At 42.4% G+C, this 24,622-nt stretch overlaps 1 protein-coding gene across 4 annotated transcripts; it reads right to left on the bottom strand.

Moving 5' to 3' along the window:
- Positions 1 to 5,109: 5,109 nt before the first annotated feature.
- On the bottom strand, positions 5,110 to 24,387 carry LOC138663481 (oocyte zinc finger protein XlCOF22-like). Of its 4 annotated transcripts, none has more exons than XM_069749718.1 (7): positions 24,328 to 24,387; positions 21,210 to 21,359; positions 20,901 to 21,080; positions 20,694 to 20,817; positions 20,540 to 20,610; positions 20,302 to 20,392; positions 5,110 to 6,247 (listed from the first exon to the last, which is right to left on the bottom strand). In XM_069749718.1, exons 2-7 carry the CDS (start codon positions 21,279 to 21,281, stop codon positions 5,163 to 5,165), a joined length of 1,623 nt encoding a protein of 540 aa, XP_069605819.1. In that variant the 5' UTR covers positions 21,282 to 21,359; positions 24,328 to 24,387; the 3' UTR covers positions 5,110 to 5,162. The 4 variants fall into 4 exon arrangements, with proteins under 4 accessions (XP_069605819.1, XP_069605818.1, XP_069605815.1 ...); XM_069749717.1 differs by having other exon boundaries at positions 5,110 to 6,250; positions 24,328 to 24,358; XM_069749714.1 differs by lacking the exon at positions 24,328 to 24,387 and having other exon boundaries at positions 5,110 to 6,250; positions 20,534 to 20,610; positions 21,210 to 21,355.
- Between the last annotated feature and the right edge of the window lie 235 nt (positions 24,388 to 24,622).

The following is a 24,622-nucleotide window of genomic DNA, read 5'->3' as shown; positions in this document are numbered from 1 at the left end:
CAAAATGGGGTCACTTGTGGGGGGTTTCTACTGTTAAGCCACATCAGGGGCTCTGCAAACGCAACGTGACGCCCACAGAGCATTCCATCAAAGTCTGCATTTCAAAACGTCACTACTTCACTTCCGAGCCCCGGCATGTGCCCAAACAGTGATTTACCCCCACATATGGGGTATCAGCGTACTCAGGAGAAACTGGACAACAACTTTTGGGGTCAAATTTCTCCTGTTACCCTTGGGAAAATAAAAAATTGCAGGCTAAAAGATCATTTTTGAGAAAATATTTTTTTTTTTTTTTCATGGCTCTGCGTTATAAACTTCTGTGAAGCACTTGGGGGTTCAAAGTCCTCACCACACATCTAGATTAGTTCCTTTGGGGGTCTAGTTTCCAAAATGGTGTCATTTCTGGGGGATCTCCAATGTTTAGGCACACAGGGGCTCTCCAAACGTGACATGGTGTCCGCTAATGATTGGAGCTAATTTTCCATTTAAAAAGCCAAATGGCGTGCCATCCCTTCCGAGCCCTGCCGTGCGCCCAAACAGTGGTTTACCCCCACATATTGGGTATCTGCGTACTCAGGACAACAATATTTGGGGTCCAATTTCTCCTATTATCCTTGGCAAAATAGGAAATTCCAGGCTAAAAAATCATTTTTGAGGAAAGAAAAATTATTTTTTATTTTCATGGCTCTGCGTTATAAACTTCTGTGAAGCACCTGGGGGTTTAAAGTGCTCAATATGCATCTAGATAAGTTCCTTGGGGGGTCTAGTTTCCAAAATGGGGTCACTTGTGGGGGAGCTCCAATGTTTAGGCACACAGGGGCTCTCCAAACGCGACATGGTGTCCGCTAACAATTGGAGCTAATTTTCCATTCAAAAAGTCAAATGGCGCGCCTTCCCTTCCGAGCCCTGCCGAGTGCCCAAACAGTGGTTTACCCCCACATATGAGGTATCGACGTACTCGGGAGAAATTGCCCAACAAATTTTATGATCCATTTTACCCTACTGCCCATGTGAAAATGAAAAAATTGAGGCGAAAAGAATTTTTTTGTGAAAAAAAAGTACTTTTTTATTTTTACAGATCAATTTGTGAAGCACCTGAGGGTTTAAAGTGCTCACTAGGCATCTAAATAAGTTCCTTGGGGGGTCTAGTTTCCAAAATGGGGTCACTTGTGGGGGAGCGCCAATGTTTAGGCACACAGGAGCTCTCCAAACGCGACATGGTGTCCGCTAACGATGGAAATAATTTTTCATTCAAAAAGTCAAATGGCGCTCCTTCCCTTCCGAGCCTTACCATGTGCCCAAACAGTGGTTTACCCCCACATGTGAGGTATTGGTGTACTCAGGAGAAATTGCCCAACACATTTTAGGATCCATTTTATCCTGTTGCACATGTGAAAATGAAAAAATTGAGGCCAAAAGAATTTTTTTGTGAAAAAAAAGTACTTTTTCATTTTTACGGATTAATTTGTGAAGCACCTGGGGGTTCAAAGTGCTCACTATGCATCTAGATAAGTTCCTTGGGGCGTCTAGTTTCCAAAATGGGGTCACTTGTGGGGGAGCTCCAATTTTTAGGCACACGGGGGCTCTCCAAACGTGACATGGTGTCCACTAAAGAGTGGAGCCAATTTTTGATTCAAAAAGTCAAATGGCGCTCCTTCCCTTCCAAGCCCTGCCGTACGCCCAAACAGTGGTTTACCCCCACATATGAGGTATCAGCGTACTCAGGACAAATTGGACAACAACTTTCGTGGTTCAGTTTCTCCTTTTACCATTGGGAAAATAAAAAAATTGTTGCTAAAAGATAATTTTTGTGACTAAAAAGTTAAATGTTCATTTTTTCCTTCCATGTTGCTTCTGCTGCTGTGAAGCACCTGAAGGGTTAATAAACTTCTTGAATGTGGTTTTGAGTACCTTGAGGGGTGCAGTTTTTAGAATGGTGTCACTTTTGGGTATTTTCAGCCATATAGACCCCTCAAACTGACTTCAAATGTGAGGTGGTCCCTAAAAAAAATGGTTTTGTAAATTTCGTTGTAAAAATGACAAATCGCTGGTCAAATTTTAACCCTTATAACTTCCTAACAAAAAAAAATTTTGTTTCCAAAATTGTGCTGATGTAAAGTAAACATGTGGGAAATGTTATTTATTAACTATTTTGTGTCACATATCTCTCTGGTTTAACAGAATAAAAATTCAAAATGTGAAAATTGCGAAATGTTCAAAATTTTCGCCAAATTTCCGTTTTTATCACAAATAAACGCAGAATTTATTGACCTAAATTTACCACTAACATGAAGCCCAATATGTCACGAAAAAACAATCTCAGAACCGCTAGGATCCGTTGAAGCGTTCCTGAGTTATTACCTCATAAAGGGACACTGGTCAGAATTGCAAAAAACGGCAAGGTCTTTAAGGTCAAAATAGGCTGGGTCATGAAGGGGTTAAAACAAATCTGTTAGTTGCTGCCCACTGCTCCAGTTTATTTATATCTTTTTGAATCTTCTCTCTCTTCTCTAGTATTAGCTATCCCTCCTAGCTTTGTGTCATCACAAAATTTAATCAGTCTACCCTCAATTCCTTCATCTAAATCATTGATAAAGATGTTGAATAATACAGGGCCCAGGACAGAACCCTGTGGTACCCCAATTAAAGGTGTCTCACCTCCCTGATATTTTAAAAGTCCCCCTATTTTAAAAGTCCCCCTCCTCATTCACAGGTCAGTGGGGGGAAGGTCTCAGGGGCTCATTGATTCAACAAGATAGGTCAATATGTCATTAGAATATTAGCAAACAGCATTATTCACTGACAATGTGGAAAGATAACAGTACAGTACTGTGGGGGAGGGCTGATATCAGATCACCAATTAGCAAATAACAACTTACCCTACAAGAGAACACAGTGAACATCAGTAAAATATGAATACAAACAAAATGATCCCCACATACCATATCCCACCATCACAACGACAAGCGTAGGAAGATGAAAGCCCATACAAGGCCAGTTGATCCGAGGATCACAACCTGGCTTCATATTCCTGTGGCACACACACAGAGAGGACGTAACAACAAGTGTAGGAAGATGACAGTCCATTGAGTCCATACAAGGCCAGTTGATCTGAGGATCACAACCTGGCTTCTCTAAGCGTATCCATGGTTCAGGGATGGTCAATGGAGCAGATCTGTACTCTTCCAACTGAGGCTGAAAACTCCTAGGTTGTTTCCTATAGAATGATAGATCCATGTCCCTTGTAATAAAGCCATGATGTAAAATGGCTGCTGTCCCGTCTCTGGTCCTTTGGAGATGTATGGATGTCTTGGCAAAATCTCTCTGGCTTTTTCTCTCTTTGTCTCTTTATATAGAGGCATGTAACAAGTGTCCCTCATTCACTATTTGCATAAAGGGTAAGAATAGAGATGAGAGATCAAGTAGCATTACTTGATTATTTAAATTATTTGCATAGTTTTTCCCTCTGCTTTAGAAGTCAACAAACTGTCTCAATAACACAATGCATAATTAGCATATCAGCAAACATCACTAGTAATCAAGGATAAGACCACAATAAAAGTCAATATTACCGACCTAGACAAACAAAAGTGTTTTATTGACCAACCAGAGTCACTGCAACATTGCATGAAAATGCAATAACAAACAATCAAAAGATCGTATCTGCACCAAAAAAAATTACACTTACCTACCCAGCACTACCTTCCCAGTGTACTTCTCCAATGAGCAACTGATTTATACTTGTAAGCAGCACATGGCAGAGACATCACAAGCAGAGCACAGCTGCCGGAGTACTCGCCAGGACTGTGCGCATACAGATCATTGCTCTTCAGTAGTGCGCAGTGTCAGCCACCGGATTCCTGCTGCTGCCGGTGGTCATGTATGCTGCTACTTAAGAGAAATGAATATTCATTGGATTCATTCATCAGGAGACTAATATTGAACTATATTCAAGCCGGACTAGATGAAGAAAACCCTAAAATCATGCATCATATTAACCGAAACAGTCAGAAAACTAGCCACATATTGGCAGATCCCACACTTCAAACTATATACTTTACAAGTTTATAAGCCACTCCAGTGTCAGGAATAGATAGTATGTAAAAATATAATATATACACCGCTCAGGGAACACAACTTTCAGAGATAATATTCATACTAAATTGCACAGATCTTCCAGACATTATGATTGCACACATCCCTAGTCTTTCTAACGATATTGCACTCATTCCTTGACAGACCGCAGCATGGCCATTAGGCCGGCATCACACACAGCGAGATACGGCCGAGTCTCGCAGGTTAAAACCAAAATCTGGCACCGGCACTCCGGAGCGGAGCGTGCGGCCGCATAGCAATACATAGAGCTGCACGCTCCGCTCCGGAGTGCCGATGCCAGAGCTTGTTTTTAACCTGCAAGACTCGGCCGTATCTTGCTGTAGTGTGACTCCGGCCTTAGTTAGAAGCTGCTATTGATCTTTGGAGCAGGTAAGTTTTCCCTGAGTGGTACATATTGGGCGGTCTGAAAATGGAGAGTAGTCTAGGACAATTTGTCTGCACTAAAAAATAACAGCTGTTACAATATAAAACTAGGGCTGTCTCTATAGGAGAAAAAAACACAAGAATTATACTGTATTTTCACATACTATCTACTCCTGACACTGCAGTGGCTTACAATCCTACGGAGTATATAGTTTGAGGTCTGAGATCTGCCAATATGTGGCTAGTTTTCTGACTGTTTCGGATAACATGATACCTGATTTTAGTTTTTTTTTTTGTCTACTCTCGCTTGAATATAGTTCAGTATTAAATAGTCTCCTGATGAGTCACCTTTGGTGAGGACGATGAAGCTCGTATAAATTAAAGGCTTGGAGAGTGTGTATACGTCACCTCACCCCATATACTGAAATGTGGGGTACATGTTTTTTCTATTATTCACCTACTGACTAACCTACAGGGGTGAATTATGGGTATAGTTTTACATTTAGAATTAATAAAGTTTAGTTTTATCAGCAAACATGAGGAATGACAAGAGACAACCCATTTCAGAAGATTCAATTTTGGTTAAAACTAGTCCAACATTATGAACATAAAAAAGGCTTCTCCCCTATGTGACGTCTCTGATTTTTATTAACAGTTGATTTCCAAGTAAAATATTTCCCAAGTTACTCTGTGTGAGTTCTCTGGTGACTAACCAAATATGATTTCTGGTTAAAACATTTCCCACAGTCTGAACAGGAAAAAGGCTTCTCCCCTGTGTGAGTTCTCTGGTGACAAACAACATACCATTTCTGGCTAAAACATTTCCCACATTCTGAACAGGAAAATGGCTTCTCCCCTGTATGGGTTCTTTGATGGCTTTCAAGATTTATTTTCCATTTAAAACATTTCCCACATTCTAAACATGAATATGGCTTCTCTCCTGCGTGAGTTCTCTCATGTGTAACAAGATGTGAATTCTGAGTAAAACATTTCCCACATTCTGAACATGAAAAAGGCTTCACTCCTGTGTGAGTTCTCTGGTGGATAACAAAATGTGATTTACGTGCAAAACATTTCCCACATTCTGAACAGGAAAAAGGCTTCACTCCTGTGTGAGTTCTCTGGTGGATAACAAAATGTGATTTATGTGCAAAACATTTCCCACAATCTGGACATGAAAAAGGCTTCACTCCTGTGTGAGTTCTCTGGTGGATAACAAAATGTGATTTACGTGCAAAACATTTCCCACATTCTGAACAGGAAAAAGGCTTTTCCCCTGTGTGAGTTCTCTGGTGGTTAACAAAATGTGATTTACATGCAAAACATTTCCCACATTCTGAACATGAAAAAGGCTTCACTCCTGTATGAGTTCTCTGGTGGATAACAAAATGTGATTTATGTGCAAAACATTTCCCACATTCTGAACAGGAAAAAGGTTTCTCCCCTGTGTGAGTTCTATGGTGAGTGACAAAATTTGATTTCTTGTCAAAACATTTCCCACATTCTGAACATGAAAATGAGTTATTTGCTTTAGGAGCAGTTTGTTTTTTAATGCCTCTTTTGTGACTTTGATTTTCCTTAGTAGTCAGTAATGAATCAGAAGATGGGACCTGTTTCATAGGATCAGATGATAGATCTTTGCTGTGAATGGATGATGGTATATCTAGACTAATGGCATTCACTTCAGTTGTATCTTGCAGGATCTCAAGATCATCAGATTTAAAAATTGAAGATGTCAGCTGTCCCTCTGATCTCATGGTACAGTCATCTGCTAAGATAAAAAACAATTATTATTTTTAAATAAAATATCCCTGAGTTTTATATTTTTTAACATTTCTACTTAAACTATGTAAAAAACTTTAATTATTTACCAAGACAATGACAGTTCACAGTCTAATAGAAGACCTTGTTGAATGAACCAGTAGTAGGTGGTGTTCAACTATTTGTTCATTCTGCCTCCCAAATATCGAATAAAAAGAAACCAATCAATGTTATGTAGGCGAAAATAATACCAATTCTCATCTCACAAAAAAATAAGTCCCCACTCGGGTCCATCATCTGTCAATGGAAAAACAGAGGTTCCCACATTACTTATGGCTCAAAGGCTGTTGAAAAGCAACAGCGCTTCTATAAACCAATCCAGCAAAATCCGCTCTCACTTCTGAGTCTTGCAGTGTGCTCAAACAACATTTAGGATCTCTGTAATTAGCAAGATTGTAGTGAGCAGAATGAACTTAATTTGCGGTGTGTGTCTCCTGGAGCACAATCTGGGCACTATGTACTGGGTAAGAAAATGACAAATGTGTAATTTTTACATCCACTTCGTGTTAATTTCCAGAAAGTGGCTGTGGAATAAAAATATTAATTCCTCCAACACATGTGGTCTAAATTATTGGTACTCCTCTTTTAATGACAGAAAAACCCACAATGGTCACAGAAATAACTGGAATCGGACAAAAGTAATAATAAATAAAATATCTATAAAAATGAACAAATGAAAGTCAGACATTGCTTTTCAACCATGCTTCCACAGAATTAAAAAAAAAAAATTAATGAAATAGGCCTGGACAGAAATGATGGTACCCTTAACTTAACCGCTTCGTGACTGCTAATGGTAGATAAACATCAGCTCTAGCAGGCCTTTGTGCAGCGCCGACATTTGTCTACGGTCGGCGGTTTTGTGCTCATCGCGACCCCCACGTACCTTATAACGAGGGGATTCCGACGCACAATGCTTACTTTGACCCCCGACCTCATCGAGACCTGATATGTTCAGATCCTGAAGACATCAGCATCACACCAGTCAATGAGACAAATCTCTAGGAAAGTTGGTTGTAGCAACGAACTTTCCCGGGCGATCTGCCTCATAAAAAATGCTGTTTCTCCTCAGATCTCCTGTCAGCGAGGAGAAACAGTGTTACAAGTGCTGCTGGCAACAGCTGTGTCAGTCATTGATCTTGTTATAGAGTAAAAAAAACAGATAAAGCAGGTTAGGGTTAGTGCTATAAATAAGGTTAGTGTTGGGGCTAAAGTTAGGGTTACTGTTATGGTTAGCGTTACTGCTAGGCTAAAGTTAGGGTTAGGCTAAAGAATTAGGCTTCTCAATTGTCTCCACAATAATTTGGTCACGTCAGAGTTTTCCCATTTCCGTAAAAAAAAATTAAAAACAAATAGAATGGCCCGCCAGTATTATAGTGCAGAGGAGGTTTATGCACTTTTATGTTCTGACAGCGAAGGAAGTGCAGTGTCAGATGGCGATGTGGATTTCGAAGGCTTTAGTAGCAGTGACAGTGATAGCTCAGAAATGAGCAGTGATTCTGGTCCATCGTCACACACAAGGACGAGTACAACAAGAAGGACAAATAGCGCTTCTGGAGAAATGTATCTAACTCAGGGAACAATGCCCAGTACTAGCGCTGTCCCTAGTGCTCGTGAATTGGCGCACACCAATGTCGAAGGGGCTTTGCCACTTGATGCAGCATTTCTCAGATGGGAGGCTTCGGATTCGGCTACTCCACTCATTCCTAATTTTATTGCCATTCCAGGTATAAATGTGGGTGTGGAAAATTTTGGACCAGTTAATTTTTTAAATTTGTTTCGGACAGATAGCTTGCTAGAGAATATTGTCCTACAAACAAATTTATATGAGTCCCATTTCATCAGTCAGAATCCACAATCCTACTATGCTAGGTCAAATTTATGGACACCAACTAGTGTCCTAGAAATGGAAAAATTTTTAGGGCTTACATTCGCTATGGTGCTTGTTAAAAAAATGAGCATTCGGTCCTATTGGTCCAACCGCCCTGTTCAAGCCACTACAATGTTTTCTGCTGTTCTTCCTAGGACCCGTTATGAATTGCTCATGAGATTTTGGCATTTTAATGACAATAGTCCATGCCTGCCCAGAGATGCTCGAGAACATGACAGACTATTCAAAATCAGACCCATCATTGAAGAATTGACAGAAAAGTTCTTAAAGCTTTACACCCCAGCAGAAAACATTTCCATTGATGAGTCCCTTGTAAAATTCAAAGGAAGACTGCACCCCAAGCAATTTATTCCTTCAAAGAGGGCAAGGCTTGGAATAAACCTCTATAAAATGTGCGAGAGTTCAGCTGGATACACATCAGCTTTTCGCATTTATGAGGGCAAAGATAGACAACTAAACCCACAAGGATGACATACTTATCTGGGGACATCTGGAAATTTTTATCCTGACCTCGATCCACACAGATGTCACAAGGGTCACTGCAGACCAAGAGGGATCCACTACTCCAAAACCTGTGTCTGTCATTGACTACAACAGATATATGGGGGGTGTGGACCTTGCCGATCAGGTTCTACAGCCATACCAGGTATCAAGAAAATCATACATCTGGTATAAAACGTTAGTCATTTATTTGTTTCAGGTGGCCACATATAATTCTTTTGTTGCACAAAAAAAGATGGAAATGCAGATACTTTCCTTGATTATCAGGAAAAGGTCACTGAAAATCTTGTTTTTGAAAATGTCCCCGCCAATCCTTTAGAATCTGAAAATGTCAGAAGACTCACTGAATGACATTTTATTGCAGTCATTCCAGCAACTGAAACAAGAAAGAACTCCCAGAGAAGATGTCGTGTATGTTCCAAGAGAGGAATGATGCATGATACCCACTATTATTACCCACAATGCCCATCATTGCCAGCCTTAGGCCTCCATGACTGCTTTAAAGGGAAGGTGCCGCAATTTTGTTTTTGTATTAAAAATGATTGTTTATATAAACAATTATTTTTAATACAAAATTATTTTTTTTAACTTTAATATCTATTTTATTATTATTTTTTCAGCCACTGGGCGCCGCCATTTTGCTTTGCAGGAGTGTAAGAGTCCCAGCACAACACTTACACTCTGCAAATACGGCAGGCCTGGACATAGACATCTGCGGTCGGGAGCCGACCCCATACCTAGCATTATAAGCTGCTCCCTGCTCTGATGTGGCCACGCCCCTGGGCTGTCTCCACATCACAGCAGAGGCAGGAGATCGGCGCCATCTTGCTTCAGCCCACAGTGGAGTGTACCTGTGAGCTCCACTGTGACTGAGAGCTGTGCTGTTGGAGGGGAAGCTGTTATGAACTGGTGGTTTAGGAGCAACATGGGATGAGCTCTGAAGGAGGTGGAACCTGTACTGACCGCAGTCCCTAAGCTCAACACAACACTAGAAGTAGCCGTGGGATGCTCCTGTCGCTCCCTAGGCACCTCGTCACAGCCTGAGAATTAACTACCCCTAAAGATAGAAACAGGAAAACTATCTTGCCTCAGAGAAAATCCCCAAAGGATAGATAGCCCCCCCACAAGTAATGACTGTGAGTGGAGAGGGAAAAGACATACACAGAATGAAACCAGGATGTAGCACAGGAGGCCAGTCTAGCTAGATAGATAGGTTCCTGGGGCGAACACGTGTACAAGTCGCAGTTTTGGGGCCGTGTTAGGGGCTGGCGGCACTACATCGACGACATCTTCCTGGTTTGGGATGGTGACTATGATGAGCTCGTACAATTCCACCTTTTTTTGAATAATATCCACCCTGGGTTGGGTTTCACGATGGAGTGCTCTCAGACCAGGATGCAATTTCTGGATGCATGCGTCTATAAGAGTGAAGGGTTTTTATATACGGACCTATTTGTCAAAAAGACAGACAGGAATAATGTTTTACATTTTTCCAGTGAACATCCACGGAGAATGGTGAAGTCCCTCCCATGGAGCCATCTCCTAAGAGTCAGGAGGATTGTCTCGAGTGACTCTCTTATAGATTTGAGGCTTAATTATTATTATTTATTGTTATAGCGCCATTTATTCCATGGGGCTTTACATGTGAGGAGGGGTATACATAATAAAAACAAGTACAATAATCTTAAACAATACAGGTCATAACTGGTACAGGAGGAATGAGGACCCTGCCCGCGAAGGCTCACAATCTACAAGGGATGGGTGAGAATACAGTAGGTGAGGGTAGAGCTGGTCATGCAGCGGTTTGGTCGATCGGTGGTTACTGCAGGTTGTAGGCTTGTCGGAAGAGGTAGGCTTAATGAGATGTGCCAAAAATTTCTGGCGAGAGGATATCCTAAGGAGGACCTGGATACATTCAAAATTAAAGCATTGTCTAAAGGAAGAGATGAGCTCCTTACTCCCAAGGTTGCTATAGAATCTAATAAGAGGATACCATTTGTGACAGCATTTAATGGTTTGAGTGACCAGATCTCGGATGTGATTCGAAGGCACTGGTCACTTCTGGGTAGGGGACATGACAATGTGAGTGAGTTTCAGTCGCCCCCACTATTCTCATATAGGTGAAATAGAAATCTGAAGGACGAGCTGGTGGTGTCTGATGTGGGCAGCTCAAGGAGGGATCCGCAGACTACTTTAAGCCGTCCGAGCCTGGGTAATTTTCCCTGTCTCGGATGTGCAAGCTGCAATAACTTAATTAAAGGGGCATGTTTTTATCATCCCCACACTGGAAAAAAAGTATATGATACGGAAACAGTATACATGCAGAAGTAGTTTTGTGGTCTACATCCTTAGCTGCCCGTGTGGTCTCTACTATGTAGGGGAGACCACAATGGAGGTCAAAGCGAGAATTTCAAAGCATAAAAGTACTATTAGAACAAATTTGATTGATCTTCCAGTACCTAGGCACTTCCATGAGTTAGGGCATTCGGTTAATCAGCTAAGATACCGAGTCATAGATGATGTACCTATGCCAAGACGGGGTGGCGATCGGGTTTCCCTTCTGAAGAGAAAAGAATTGAAATGGATCTATGAGCTTGATACTCTTTCTCCAAAAGGCTTAAATATTGATTATCAACAAAGTTGTCTCCTGTAAGGTCCTTTTGGGCCTTTGTGGTACTTTATCGGTGTATTATTGTTTTTAATTCTATTATATACTGTTTATTTTTGTTAGGGGTGGTCTCATTAACAGTTGCCTTTTAGATCTGTCCTATATATACAAATGTAGTCTCTTGATCAATTTGATCTGAATAGAATGTGGCTGTTCGCCTGATATCTACCTTAATCCGTTTTTTATAAATTCTGATTTTTTTCCCCCTTTTTTTCCGCTTGGATGTATTTTTTCCAGGATAAAAAAATATATATCTATGGAGTTAAATGTGCCTGCTCTCGTCAGATCACAAATGCTAAGCAGCTTGAGGCTGGGCAAGTACCAGCATGGGAGACTGGCTGGGAATCCCTGGTACCAAAGGTGTTTGTGATCTATGTATGTCCTTGCAAGGAGTTTGATACGGACTGAGTTTAGGTTATCATGATGGTTGTTTTTTTCTGTATATGTCGTCTCTCATTACAGGCCCATATGAAAAGATGTAAATATTTGAAATAACGGATCACATAATATAGGAATAGTCGATATTGGGGATAAATATATAAGGTGTCCAGTGGAGAAATGTTATATTGTATACCGTTGTATACTATGGACCTGGAGTGGAAAAAATACTATACCTAGCTATGAGCCTGGATGTACTTTTGCGCGCTGATTGTAGCGCTATGTGACCGCTCACTGGAGCCATCTATCATGAAGAAGTCTATGGAGCATTACTGTGTCAGGTGCAGTTGCCGATTAAATAGACTCAGTGTGCTGACTATGCTGGATTCCGTCATTATAGCGCTATGGGACCGCTCACTGGAGCCATCTGTCATGAAGAGATCTATGGAGAATTCCTATGTCATGCGCAGTTGCCGACTATATGGACTCAGTGTGCTGATTGTGCTGGAGTCCGGGACTGCGATATGCGCATATGAGCTACGGACAGGGATAATGTCACGGACATGTGCAATACAATGTGCACCATTGGACAAGAGTGGGCAGTGTTTGTTTACTACTGACATGTGGACCAGCAGCCTATGAACTAGCGTGGTGAGGAGCGCTGCATGCTGGGCATATGTCGATCACATGATCTAAGATTTAGGAGCTGATTGGACTGCTCCTGTTCTGAACACGCCCACAATGCCATGACGATCGTGGATGCAGTACCCGGATTGGTGCGAGTGATATTTGTTTACATTGTGGACTTTGGGGACCTTTTGGGGATTTATGAGTGTGATATAATAACGGCGAGCGATCAGAGGTAGTTGGACTATGTTAGCGGCTAGTATATATAGGGGGCTGGCAATGTGGGACTGTTTTTATATGTATACCCAAAATGTTAGACCAAACAATACCTGAGGCGTACCTCCAGAAGTAGCATATATCCAGATAAGAAGGGAAGTAACAGACCAAAAAGATAATAAAATATAAGAAATTTTATTAAATATAATTAAAAGACAAAAATGCAATTCATATGTAAACGTATACAGAACAAGGGGAAACACGGCAAAATGGACCCAAAGCAATCCACAAAGTATAAATAAATATGAAGGAGTAGATCACTAAATATATATGCATCAGCAGGCCCTGGATTACAAAGCATGAATGACCACAGATGAAGCACAACAACAGCCCATATAAAAATCTTAACACACTGTGTAGATAGTCAAAAAACCCACAAGTGTCTGTGGATGACAAATAGGGGTAAATGTGTCTAATTAAAGACTACTATGATGTATTAGACGAGGGGCCATGTAGTTATAACCATATGTAGTACTGGTGTAAACAAGAAGTATAGGACTGTGTCAGCTATCCGGTAACCACATAGGTCCGGAATAAAGTGTCTTCGTGTCTTCCCCTGGAAGAAGCCACGTTGCGAAACGCGCGTCGGGGTTATCCTGTCCCACGGCAAATCCCCTCACCATCAGGTATGCATGCAGCGCTGATACCTTACCTATGATATTTTCAGTATGACTCCCATATGGATTTATATGGTCTCCTGCTTCATTTGCACTATGCACTGACACTTTATTCCGGACCTATGTGGTTACCGGATAGCTGACACAATCCTATACTTCTTGTTTACACCAGTACTACATATGGTTATAACTACATGGCCCCTCGTCTAATACATCATAGTAGTCTTTAATTAGACACATCTACCTCTATTTGTCATCCACAGACACTTGTGGGGTTTTTTGACTATCTACACAGTGTGTTAAGATTTTTATATGGGCTGTTGTTGTGCTTCATCTGTGGTCATTCATGCTTTGTAATCCAGGGCCTGCTGATGCATATATATTTAGTGATCTACTCCTTCATATTTATTTATACTTTGTGGATTGCTTTGGGTCCATTTTGCCGTGTTTCCCCTTGTTCTGTATACGTTTACATATGAATTGCATTTTTGTCTTTTAATTATATTTAATAAAATTTCTTATGTTTTATTATCTTTTTGGTCTGTTACTTCCCTTTTTATCTGTTTTTATGTGTGTATATGTATGTTGCACTATGATGTATTTTTTTGAGGTGTATGGAGCCACACCATTGGTTGCTTTTTAATTAATGGGTTTGGCCTAAGGGTATATAATGATGGTTGTATTGTCTTTTCACTATGCTTGAAAAAGGTCCTGTGACCGAAACGTTGCAGATGGCAGAATAAATACGGGAGCTGTTTTTTCACAATTGCTGTGGTGCTGTCCTTCTCTTCATGCGCTTCTGGATAGAATACTGTGCGGTCAGTATAAAAAACTACAAAAAATCCACACAAAGTTTACAAAAATCTCCACACCTGACTAAAGGTGTGGAGGGTAAATCTGCTTCCCAGAGCTTCCAGCTAAACTGAATTAATCCATACTGACAAGCTGGACAAAACATAGAATGCACAGAACGAATAAGTCCACAACATGTGGACAGCAAAGAGCAAAGCAAGGACTTATCTTTGCTGAACTGGTCAGGATATCAGGGAAATCCAAGAGAGATGTGAATCCAACCAGGAACCATTGACAAGTGGCACTGGCTGAAGGAAGAGCCAGGCATAAATAGCCGAGCAGAAAGACAATCAGTGGAAGCAGCTGCAGACTGCTAAATCCAAGGAGCAGCCATTCCACTTAAAACCACCGGAGGGAGCCCAAGAGCAGAACTCACAAAAGTGCCACTTACAACCACCGGAGGGAGCCCAAGAGCGGAATTCACAACAGGAAGCTACATCTGTCTCCCCATCACACTGTCAGCGGCCGTTCCCTGTCCTCTGCTGCCTGGTGTGTGGCTGTAATCTCTAGAATCGCTAGAGAGGGTGAAGGAGTGCTGCGATCTGATGTCCTCTATCAGGAGCTGCAGAGAGGTAACAGAGGGGGATGGGGGAGGCTCTGTGCTGCTCCGACCTCTCACTGCAGCTCTTCACAGGACATTAGACCGTGCATCTATCACTATACTGTGCTGAGCCGTGTATCTAATCCTCTCCTGTGTAATACTGTCTGCTGTGCCGTGTACCTAATCCTCTCATGTGTGATACTATGATGAGCCATGCATCTAATCCTCTCCTGTGTGATACTATGCTGAGCCATGCATCTAATCCTATACTGTGTGATACTATGCTGAGCTATGCATCTAATCCTATACTGTGTGATATTGTCTGCTGAGCCATGCATCTAATCCTATCCTGTGTGATACTATGCTGAGCCATGTATCTAATCCTATCTTGTGTGATATTGTCTGCTGAGCCGTGTATCTAATCCTCTCCTGTGTGATACTGTCTGGTGAACCGTATATCTAATCCTCTCCTATGCACTCCTCTCCCCCCTGCATATCTTTCCCCATTGCACACACAACTCAATGCGTGCGATAACAGGAGCTGCGGGCGTCATGCTGTATTATGGCATTATGTGAGATCTATATGACGGTATTATGTGATCTGTATGGTGGTATTATGCTTGATCAGTATTGTGAGAATTATATGGTGGTATTGTGTGATCTATATGGCGGTATTATGTGAGAACACTATGGCAGTATTATGTGTGATCTATATGGCGGTATGTGAGAACACTGGCGGTATTATGTGTGATCTATATGGCGGTATTATGTGTGATCTATATGGCGGTATGTGAGAACACTGGCGGTATTATGTGTGATCTATATGGTGGTATTATGTGAGAACTGTATGACAGTATTGTGTGATCTATTTGATAGTATTGTGTGTGATCTATATGGCGGCATTATGTGTGATCTATATGGTGGTATTATGTGAGAACACTATGGCAGTATTATCTTCAGAAAGCGGACCCATTCTATGGTGGTTCTGGCTGAGCACCTGAACGCAGGTCTGGGGTAATAGAGGGGACAGCATGACCTCCAGTTAGGTGCAGTCAGGGGAAGGCTGGTGAGGCAGCTGAAGAGAGGGGTCTCATTTTTATCGTTAATATATGGCTACATTTCCTTCCCAGCGTCACCCCGGACTGCGCCTGTCACCTCGCTTTCACACATCACCAGGACAGGATGGGGAAGACAGGATCTGAGGAGGGGAATGGGGTCTGCATGCAAAGTCTGGATCAGAACAGGCCATCAATCCGCAGAAATGTTTCCTGGATTTCTGTGGAGCAGACGGTCCATCCATGGGTATAAAAGACAGCGGTCTATGTACAATCCCTGGCTGCTCCGCGCACCAAACAGGGGGCCCCCATAGACCAGCACACTGCTCTCCTGAAATACTCTGTGCTGCTGTCACCCTGCTCCCTCCACCACATATCTCCCAGAATCATTGCTGCCTGCCATCCTCGGTGACTGTCTACTTGTCAGTATAAGGCTGCTTTCACACTAGCGTCAGTACGGGCCCGTCGCAGTGCGTCGGGCCGACGTACTGACGCATGCTGTGAAAGAAATGTCCGACGTGGGCAGCGGAAGCAGTCTTACGACGCTTCCGCTGCCACATTGTAAGGTCTGGGGAGGATGGGGCGGAGTTTCGGCCATGCATGCGCGGTCGAAAATGGCGGACTCGACGCACAAACGTTACATGTAACTTTTTTTGTGGTGGCGGTCCGCCAAAACATGACGCAACTGTCACACGACAGTTGCGACGTGTGGCAATACATCGCAATGCGTCGGTAATGTTAGTCTATGGGGAAAAAACGCATCCTGCAGACAACTTTGCAGGATGTGTTTTTTCTCCTGAACGACGCATTGCAACGTACAGCCAACAACGCTAGTGTGAAAGTAGCCTAAGGCTACCTTCACACTAGCAGTATTTGGTCAGTATTTTACCTCAGTATTTCTCAGCCAAAACCAGGAGTGGGTGATAAATACAGAAGTGGTGCATATGTTTCTATTATACTTTTCCTCTAACTGTTCCACTCCTGGTTTTGGCTTGCAAATAGTGAGGTAAAATACTGACCAAATACTGATAGTGTAATGGCAGCCATACTCTGCAGTCACCAACAAAATGGCTGCTCACTGGGTTCCTGAATATCATCTAATCCCTTAGCAAACATCCAGAAGGGGAGGAGAGGAGACATCACACATGTCAGCAGACTCCGCCCATAATTACTGCAGTGCAGTAATGTGAGCTATTTGTACACTAGGTCAGAGGTCCCCAACTCCAGTCCTCAAGGCCCACCAACAGGTCATGTTTTCAGGATTTCCTTAGTCTTGCCCAGGTAATAATTGCATCACCTGTGCAATGCAAAGGAAATCCTGAAAACATGACCTGTTGGTGGGCCTTGAGGACTGGAGTTGGGGACCTCTGCACTAGGTTTTTCTGACATTTCAGTAGCTGCTCCCCCTAGTGTTTAAAAGTGGAAATTCCAAAACTTTTCAAATTATTTTTCATATTTTACTAAATTATAAACAAATGATATTTTTTAAGAAAATGTAATCATTAATTCTTTACATTTTTACAATTTCTGAAAAAAATTTTTTTTTTGATGGCACCTTCCCTTTAAAATATTCCACACAGAACCACGTTTTTAAACTGTTTTGACATTCAAGCATTTGGTTTATTTAGTGACAGACACAATTGAGTAGAGCTGACTTAACAGTTTCCGGGGGTAGGTGGGGGGATGTCTCCAGAGACACAAGCTGGGCACAATATATTGGGCACTACATTGACATTTTTGAAATTTTTGCTCTAAAACTTCCACTACGTGTTTCTGGAAATCATCCATGTAGTGAAAATGGTCACTATAACCATAGATGAATTACCAGAGGGGTGTCATTTCCAAAATGGGGTCACTTCAGGGGGGATTCTGTTGTCCTGGCACTTAGCGGCTCTCCAAAGTGCCAAAACAGCAGAATGCCCCCTGAAGTGACCCCATTTTGGAAATGACACCCCTCTGGGAATTGGAATTGACACCCCTCTGTGAATTCATCTATGGGTGTAGTGACCATTTACCCATCTACCTATTTTCCAATGTAAAATCTGGGGTTAAAAACATTTAGTGGTAAAAATGTAATTATTTTCTCTTCACTGCCAAATGGTATAATTTTCTATGGAGCAGCAATTTTTGTGAAATAAAAGTAAATGTTTATTTTTTCCTTCCACATTCCATTCATTCCTGTGAAGCACCTGAAGGATTAATAAACTTCCTGAATGAGATTTTGAGCACCTTGAGGGGTGCAGTTTTTAGAATGGTGTCACTTTTGGGTATTTTCTGTCATATTGACCCCCCAAACTCACTTCAAATGTGAGGTGGTCCCTAAAAAAATGGTTTTGTAAATTTTGTTGTGAAAATGAGAAATTGCTGGTCAACTTTTAACCCTTATATTTTCCTAACAAAAAAAAAAAAAATTGTTTCCAAAATTGTGCTGATGTAAAGTAGACATGTGGGAAATGTTATTTATTAACTATTTTGTGTGTTATGAGTCTCTGATTTAAGAGCATAAAAATAAAAGTTTTGAAAATTGCGAAATTTTCAAAAGTTTCACCAAATATCCATTTTTAACAAATAAACGCAAGTTCTATCAGAGAAATTTTACTAAAATCATAAAGTACAATATGTCAAAAGAAAACAATCTCAGAATCACTGGGATTCGTTGAAGTGTTTTAGAGTTATGACCTCATAAAGTGACAGTGGTCAGAATTGAAAAAATTGGTCCGATCACGAAGTCAAAAACAGGCTCTGGCGCGAAAGGGTTAATATTTTGCTGCACAACCTTTTAAGGCAATCAAACGATTCCTGTAACTGTCAATGACACTTCTGCACCTCTCAACAGGTATTTTGGCCACTCCTCAAGAGCAAACTGCTCCAGTTGTCTCGTGTTTGGAGGTTGCCTTTCCCAGACGTCATGTTTCAGCTCTTTCGAAAGATGCTCACTAGGATTTATGTCAGGGCTCATAGAAGGCCTGTTCAGAATAGTCCAATGTTTCCCTCTTAGCCATTCTTGGGTGTTTTTAGCTGTGTGTTTTGGGTTATTATCCTGTTGCAAGACCCATGACCTGCGACTGAGACCAAGCTTTCTGACACTGGGCAGCACATTTCTCTCTAGAATCCCTTGATAGTCTTGAGATTTCATTGTACCCTGCACAGATTCTAGACACCCTGTGCCAGATGCAGCAAAGCAGCCCCAGAACATAACAGAGCCTCCTCCATGTTTCACAGTAAGGACAGTGTTCTTTTCTTGATATGATTTTCCCATCTGTGAACATAGAACTGATGTGCATTGCCAAAAAGTTCCATTTTTGTCTCATCTCTCCATAGGACATTCTCCCAGAAGCTTTGTGGCTTGTCAGCATGTAGTTTAGTTTAAAGGGCGATGAGCAAAGCAATCCTTGGGATATGGAAAGCAGAGAAGATAGTGCCAAGCATGTCCATGGTGGAAATCTTTTGAGCTGCCAGATTACCACTAACAGTGCTCTTAATACATTGTGTCTGCAAACTATTCCAGCTAGATCTGCATTCAAACAGCTAAATGGCGCTCCTTCCCTTCTGAACACTGTCATGTGCCCAGAGAGTAGTGTACAATCGTATGTAGTGTATTGTGAGAAGCTGGAAAATAATTTGTAAGATCCATTTGTTTTCTATTATCCTTTGTTAATAATTCCAAAGTTATCACCACATAAAGTGACACACGTCAGATTGTAAAAAAAAGGGCCTGATTAAGAACACAAAACTGGCTGCGGGAAGAGGTTAAATCAGAGTATTATTGACACTGACTACTGTAATCAAAAACTGTGACTATAGACAATAACATCTACTGAAATGATCAAACTGAACAGTCTCCATCTGTAATAAATGAGTAGCTAGTGGTGAAACCTCTCTGGGGAAATTAAAGGACGGGGCTCGGTGACTTCACAATCTAAACTATTGTAAGCTCCAATATTTTCTGTCAGATGAGTTTCAAAAAGAAATATTACACATTTAAAGAGAACTGTGCATAATAGTGTAGAGTGGAGATGTCTTAAAGGGAACCTGTCAGAAGGATTGTGCTCAGTAACCTACAGACACTGTCAGGTCGGTGCCATTATACTGATTACATGGATACCTGGTGAAGAAATCTGTCTTGTGGTTGTTATTTAATCTGTATTTGTGGTTTTCTAATAAATGAGATTCTCGTGCTTTTGGTCGGAGCTGTGGGTGGGGCTATTGACAGCCTGTGGGCGGGGCTTTATGTGGTGCTCTGACTACATACGCATCTGTATTGGCTTATGATAGGTCACTGATCCCTCACTGCATGGGCCGACAGCCCCTCTGCCTTTGGATCCTAGACTCTGTGGCATGATGCATGGTCTCGATCGCTGCCATGGAGACCTGATGTAGTCATGACGACATCCGGGTCTCCAGACCTCAGAGGCTTCCTGTCATGTGCAGTGATGATCAGGAAGTCTCTCAGGTCAGTGTATAGAAGGAGAATGTTGTGGTCTAGAGGCAAAATAGTGATCATGGTAATACGGCCGGACTACACCACCGATAAAGCAGCCACAGCCGATGACTGAGAAGAATCTGTGACTCCTCTGCATTTAGTGGTCACTACTCACCTGGGTAGTCATATGTAGGAATCTCCTCTTTACACCGCTCATCACCTCTCACATATGTCTCTGTAGTATTAATATGGGTCAGATCTTCATCCTGAAACAAATATTGTAAAAGTCACCGACAGATGGAGAAGTCACATCTATGATCAGCTCTAATCCTGCCATCTCCACCATTCTCATTACACAAGTATAAAACATATAATACTGGTGGATAAAACAAGACTGAGCACAAGACCTTCACCTCTTGCTTGCAGTCTTGTGGAAGAAGAGGACGGGGACATCTCTCTGGTGTTGTCCTCTTACTGGATAGATCTGGAGGAAACACACATAGGGACTGAATTCATTCTTTACATACAGATAATTATAGGCCGTGTGTATTTAGTCCTGTCTATTACCTGGTGATGTGAGCGGCTGGGGAACCTCCATCATGACTTCCTTGTACAGATCTCTGTGTCCTTCTAAATACTCCCACTCCTCCATGGAAAAATAGACGGAGACATCCTGACACCTTATAGGAACCTGACACATACAATGATACCGTCATCCCCCCGATCCCTTCATAGTGTTAATGTATAATGTCCCAGCATTCCCAGCAGTGTCACCTCTCCAGTCAGCAGCTCAATCATCTTGTAGATGAGTTCTAGGATCTTCTGGTCATTGATGTCCTCATATACCAGGGGGTGAGGTGGAGGCCCCGTGATTGGGCTCAGGGGTCTTTCCCATCCCTCAGACAGAGGGTCCTGACAGCAATCACTAGAGGTCTTCTTCACTACTGTGTAATCCTGGTTATGGAGAGACACATTAATAAATCTCACTACAGACATTTCCAGAGTCCTCACCTCTCCAGTTCTGTCCATCTGTTATTCCCATAGATAAGAATGATGTAATGTGACGTCATCAGAATCTCTCACCTCTCCAGTAAGCCGGAAGAGGATCTCTAGGGTGAGGTGTAATATCCTCTCCGCCATCTTGTCTCTGTCCATATTTATCCTTGATGGTTAAATCAGGAAAATTCTCTTATATAGAAGATCTTCACTGAGAGGATCTGATATTGTAGAGACCTGAATGAGAAGAAGATGAGCTGATGTAACATCATAAGAATCCTGTGTAATACAATTACTGGAGATAAGGGAAACATATGAGGAGATTTATTATTTTACAGTATTTAGTTTCCTACTTTACATCTCTACCAATAAAACCTATATATTTAGGCCACAGACAACAAGCAGTTTCCTCCTCGGAGTCGGCAGCTGAATACGTTTCTCATAGACTCATCTTCCATAACGCTAATTCTCGTCTCATTTACCGACACTGGAATCGGCATTAGCAATACTGCAGGAGATATTCATTACACGGGACAGGAGAAATAACTACTTCATGATGAGGACGACATCTTCATCTTCTAATACGGCTCTAGAAACATATTTGGCCAGAGTCCGTCACTGACTCCATCACCACCAGCCATCTATATGAAGGTTTCCTGTGTTCCTCGCACTGTAATCTTCTATCACGTTAGATCTCAGGTCTGACTCACACACAGAAGTTTGTTTATAGCCTAGTAAGGGGTTAATACCCATGGAGCTTCCTAGGCTATTAAAATGGGGGACCCCCCAAAAAAGTGACGTAGGGTCCCCCTATATTTAATAACCAGCAAAGGCTATGCAGACAGCTGCAGGTTGATATTAATAGCCTAGGAAGGGGCCATGGATACTGCATCCCCAGGCTAAAAATATCAGCTCTCAGTCAGCCGGAAAAGGCATATCTCTAAGATGCACCAATTCTGGCACTTAGCATCTCTCTTTCTACTTGCCCTTTAGGGGATATCGCTGAAATTATGATGATGGGAAGGAGAGGGTAACCAATACCACACCCCACTAAGCCCTGGCAACTCATAAACATCATAGCAACCGAGTGAGCTACCGTTTTAGATGATACACTCCTGCCTATCCAATTACTGTATGGTAAATATCTCAAAGATCCTGGGTTCATTAGTATTTGCACCAAGAATGAGGCTAAGTGAGTATTTATTAATTAACTTCGGTGGTCGGAGGTAGTCAGTGAGGTGGATGGTACCATATTGTGCATGTAGGGGGCAGTACTGTGGGAACATTAAAAAGTAGGGGATGGCAGTACTGTGGGGACATTATACTGTGTGTGAGGGGGATGCCAGTCCTGTGGAAACATTGTTCTGTGTCTGTGGGAAGTCACTATTGTGGAAACAAAATACTGTGTGTGGTGGGATGATGGCACTGTGGGAACTTTATACTGCATGTGGGAGTATGGCGGTACTATGAGAGGATTATACTGTGTGTGGTGGGATGGAGGTACTGTAGGAATATTATACTGTGTGGGGGGTATGGCGGTACTATGAGATTATACTGTGTGTGGGGATATGGCGGTACTATGAGAAGATTATACTGTGTGGTGGGATGGAAGTACTGTAGGAACATTATACTGTGTGTGGGTATGGCGGTTCTGTAGGAACATTATACTGTGTGTGGGGGTATGGCGGTACTATGAGATTATACTGTGTGTGGTGGGCTGGAAGTACTGTAGGAACATTATACTGTGTGTGGGTATGGCGGTACTGTAGGAACATTATACTGTGTGTGGGGGTATGGCGGTACTGTAGGAACATTATACTGTGTGGGGGCTATAGCGGTACTGTAGGAACATTATACTGTGTGGGGGGGTATAGCGGTACTGTAGGAACATTATACTGTGTGGGGTGTATGGCGGTACAATGAGAAGATTATACTGTGTGTGGAGGTATAGCGGTACTATGAGAAGATTATACTGTGTGGGGGGGTATAGCGGTACTATGAGATTATACTGTGTGTGGTGGGATGGAAGTACTGTAGGAACATTATACTGTGTGTGGGTATGGCGGTACTGTAGGAACATTATACTGTGTGTGGGGGTATGGCGGTACTGTAGGAACATTATACTGTGTGGGGGGGTATAGCGGTACTGTAGGAACATTATACTGTGTGGGGGGGTATAGCGGTACTGTAGGAACATTATACTGTGTGTGGGGGTATGGCGGTACTGTAGGAACATTATACTGTGTGGGGGGGTATAGTGGTACTGTAGGAACATTATACTGTGTGGGGGGTATAGCGGTACTGTAGGAACATTATACTGTGTGGGGGGGTATAGCGGTACTGTAGGAACATTATACTGTGTATGGGGGTATGGCGGTACAATGAGAAGATTATACTGTGTGTGGGGGTATAGCGGTACTATGAGAAGATTATACTGTGTGTGGGGGTATAGCGGTACTATGAGAAGATTATACTGTGTGTGGGGGTATGGCGGTACTGTACGAACATTATACTGTGTGTGAAGGTATGGCGGTAGTGTGAAAATACCTTTTTATGAGAGATGCCAGTACTGTAGAAACATTATACTGTGTGTGGGGGTATAGATGCCAGTACTGTGGAAACATTATACTGTGTGAGGCATCATATATATTACATAAGGGGTGTAAAAAGGAGAGTCATAAAAAAGACTCCTCAGGGCTGTGCTGCATTTGTACAAATACTGCTATCTGCCGTCCAGACGGGACCATGTGACATCAATGGGAAGAGGGAGGTTTCAGGGAGGAAGAGTCTAGATGGTGCACCTGGTCAGGAGACCTTGATGACGCAGTTACTGATATTATAAAGGCCAGAGCCCCAAAGGCAGAACAGATTTGGCGCCAACAAAGGAAAGGGGTGCGGGGAAGAATCTGAGGTACCAGCTCATGGTAAAGTGCCCGAGGCAGCTGGGTGTGGGGCAGAACCCTGCTTACAGGGGCATAATAGGGGCATCACACTGTGCGGGGGCCAAGAAAGGGGCCCTGTACTAGGAGAACAACCCGTTCCCTCACTTCCTGTCCTCCATAGTTGGGTCGTATGTATCTATTACAGGAAACAGAACAAAAACGTTATGATTCTTATAAAGTGGCAACAAAAACACCAGAAGAGTCTTAGTGCAGAAGGGGTTAATGTCCCCCATGCTCAGTAATGGGGAATCTCCAGCACCTACCTCCACCCGCAGAGCTGCACTCCACATATATGGCTGTTCTGTGCACACAGGACCTGTGATGAGGTCACAGGAGGGGAGGAGTCAGGGGTCACATGATCAGGAGCCTCAGTGAATGATATCCGCAGTGTAGACTCTACATGGAAACTCCTCCTCAGTCGGTGACGTTTCCGCCATTATTCCCCCTCACTACTGGCACAATTACCCCGCGCCGCCTTTTCTACACAGTGTTATGTGTGGACTGTAACGTGTGATTTCTCTGGAGACAAATAGACACCACACATGAGGGAATTATCAC

The sequence above is a fragment of the Ranitomeya imitator genome, chromosome 2 (assembly GCF_032444005.1).
Source record: "Ranitomeya imitator isolate aRanImi1 chromosome 2, aRanImi1.pri, whole genome shotgun sequence".
In the NCBI taxonomy this organism is placed as follows: domain Eukaryota; kingdom Metazoa; phylum Chordata; class Amphibia; order Anura; family Dendrobatidae; genus Ranitomeya; species Ranitomeya imitator.
Note: the sequence above shows the minus strand (reverse complement) of the source record. Positions and strands in the feature narration are given on the sequence as shown.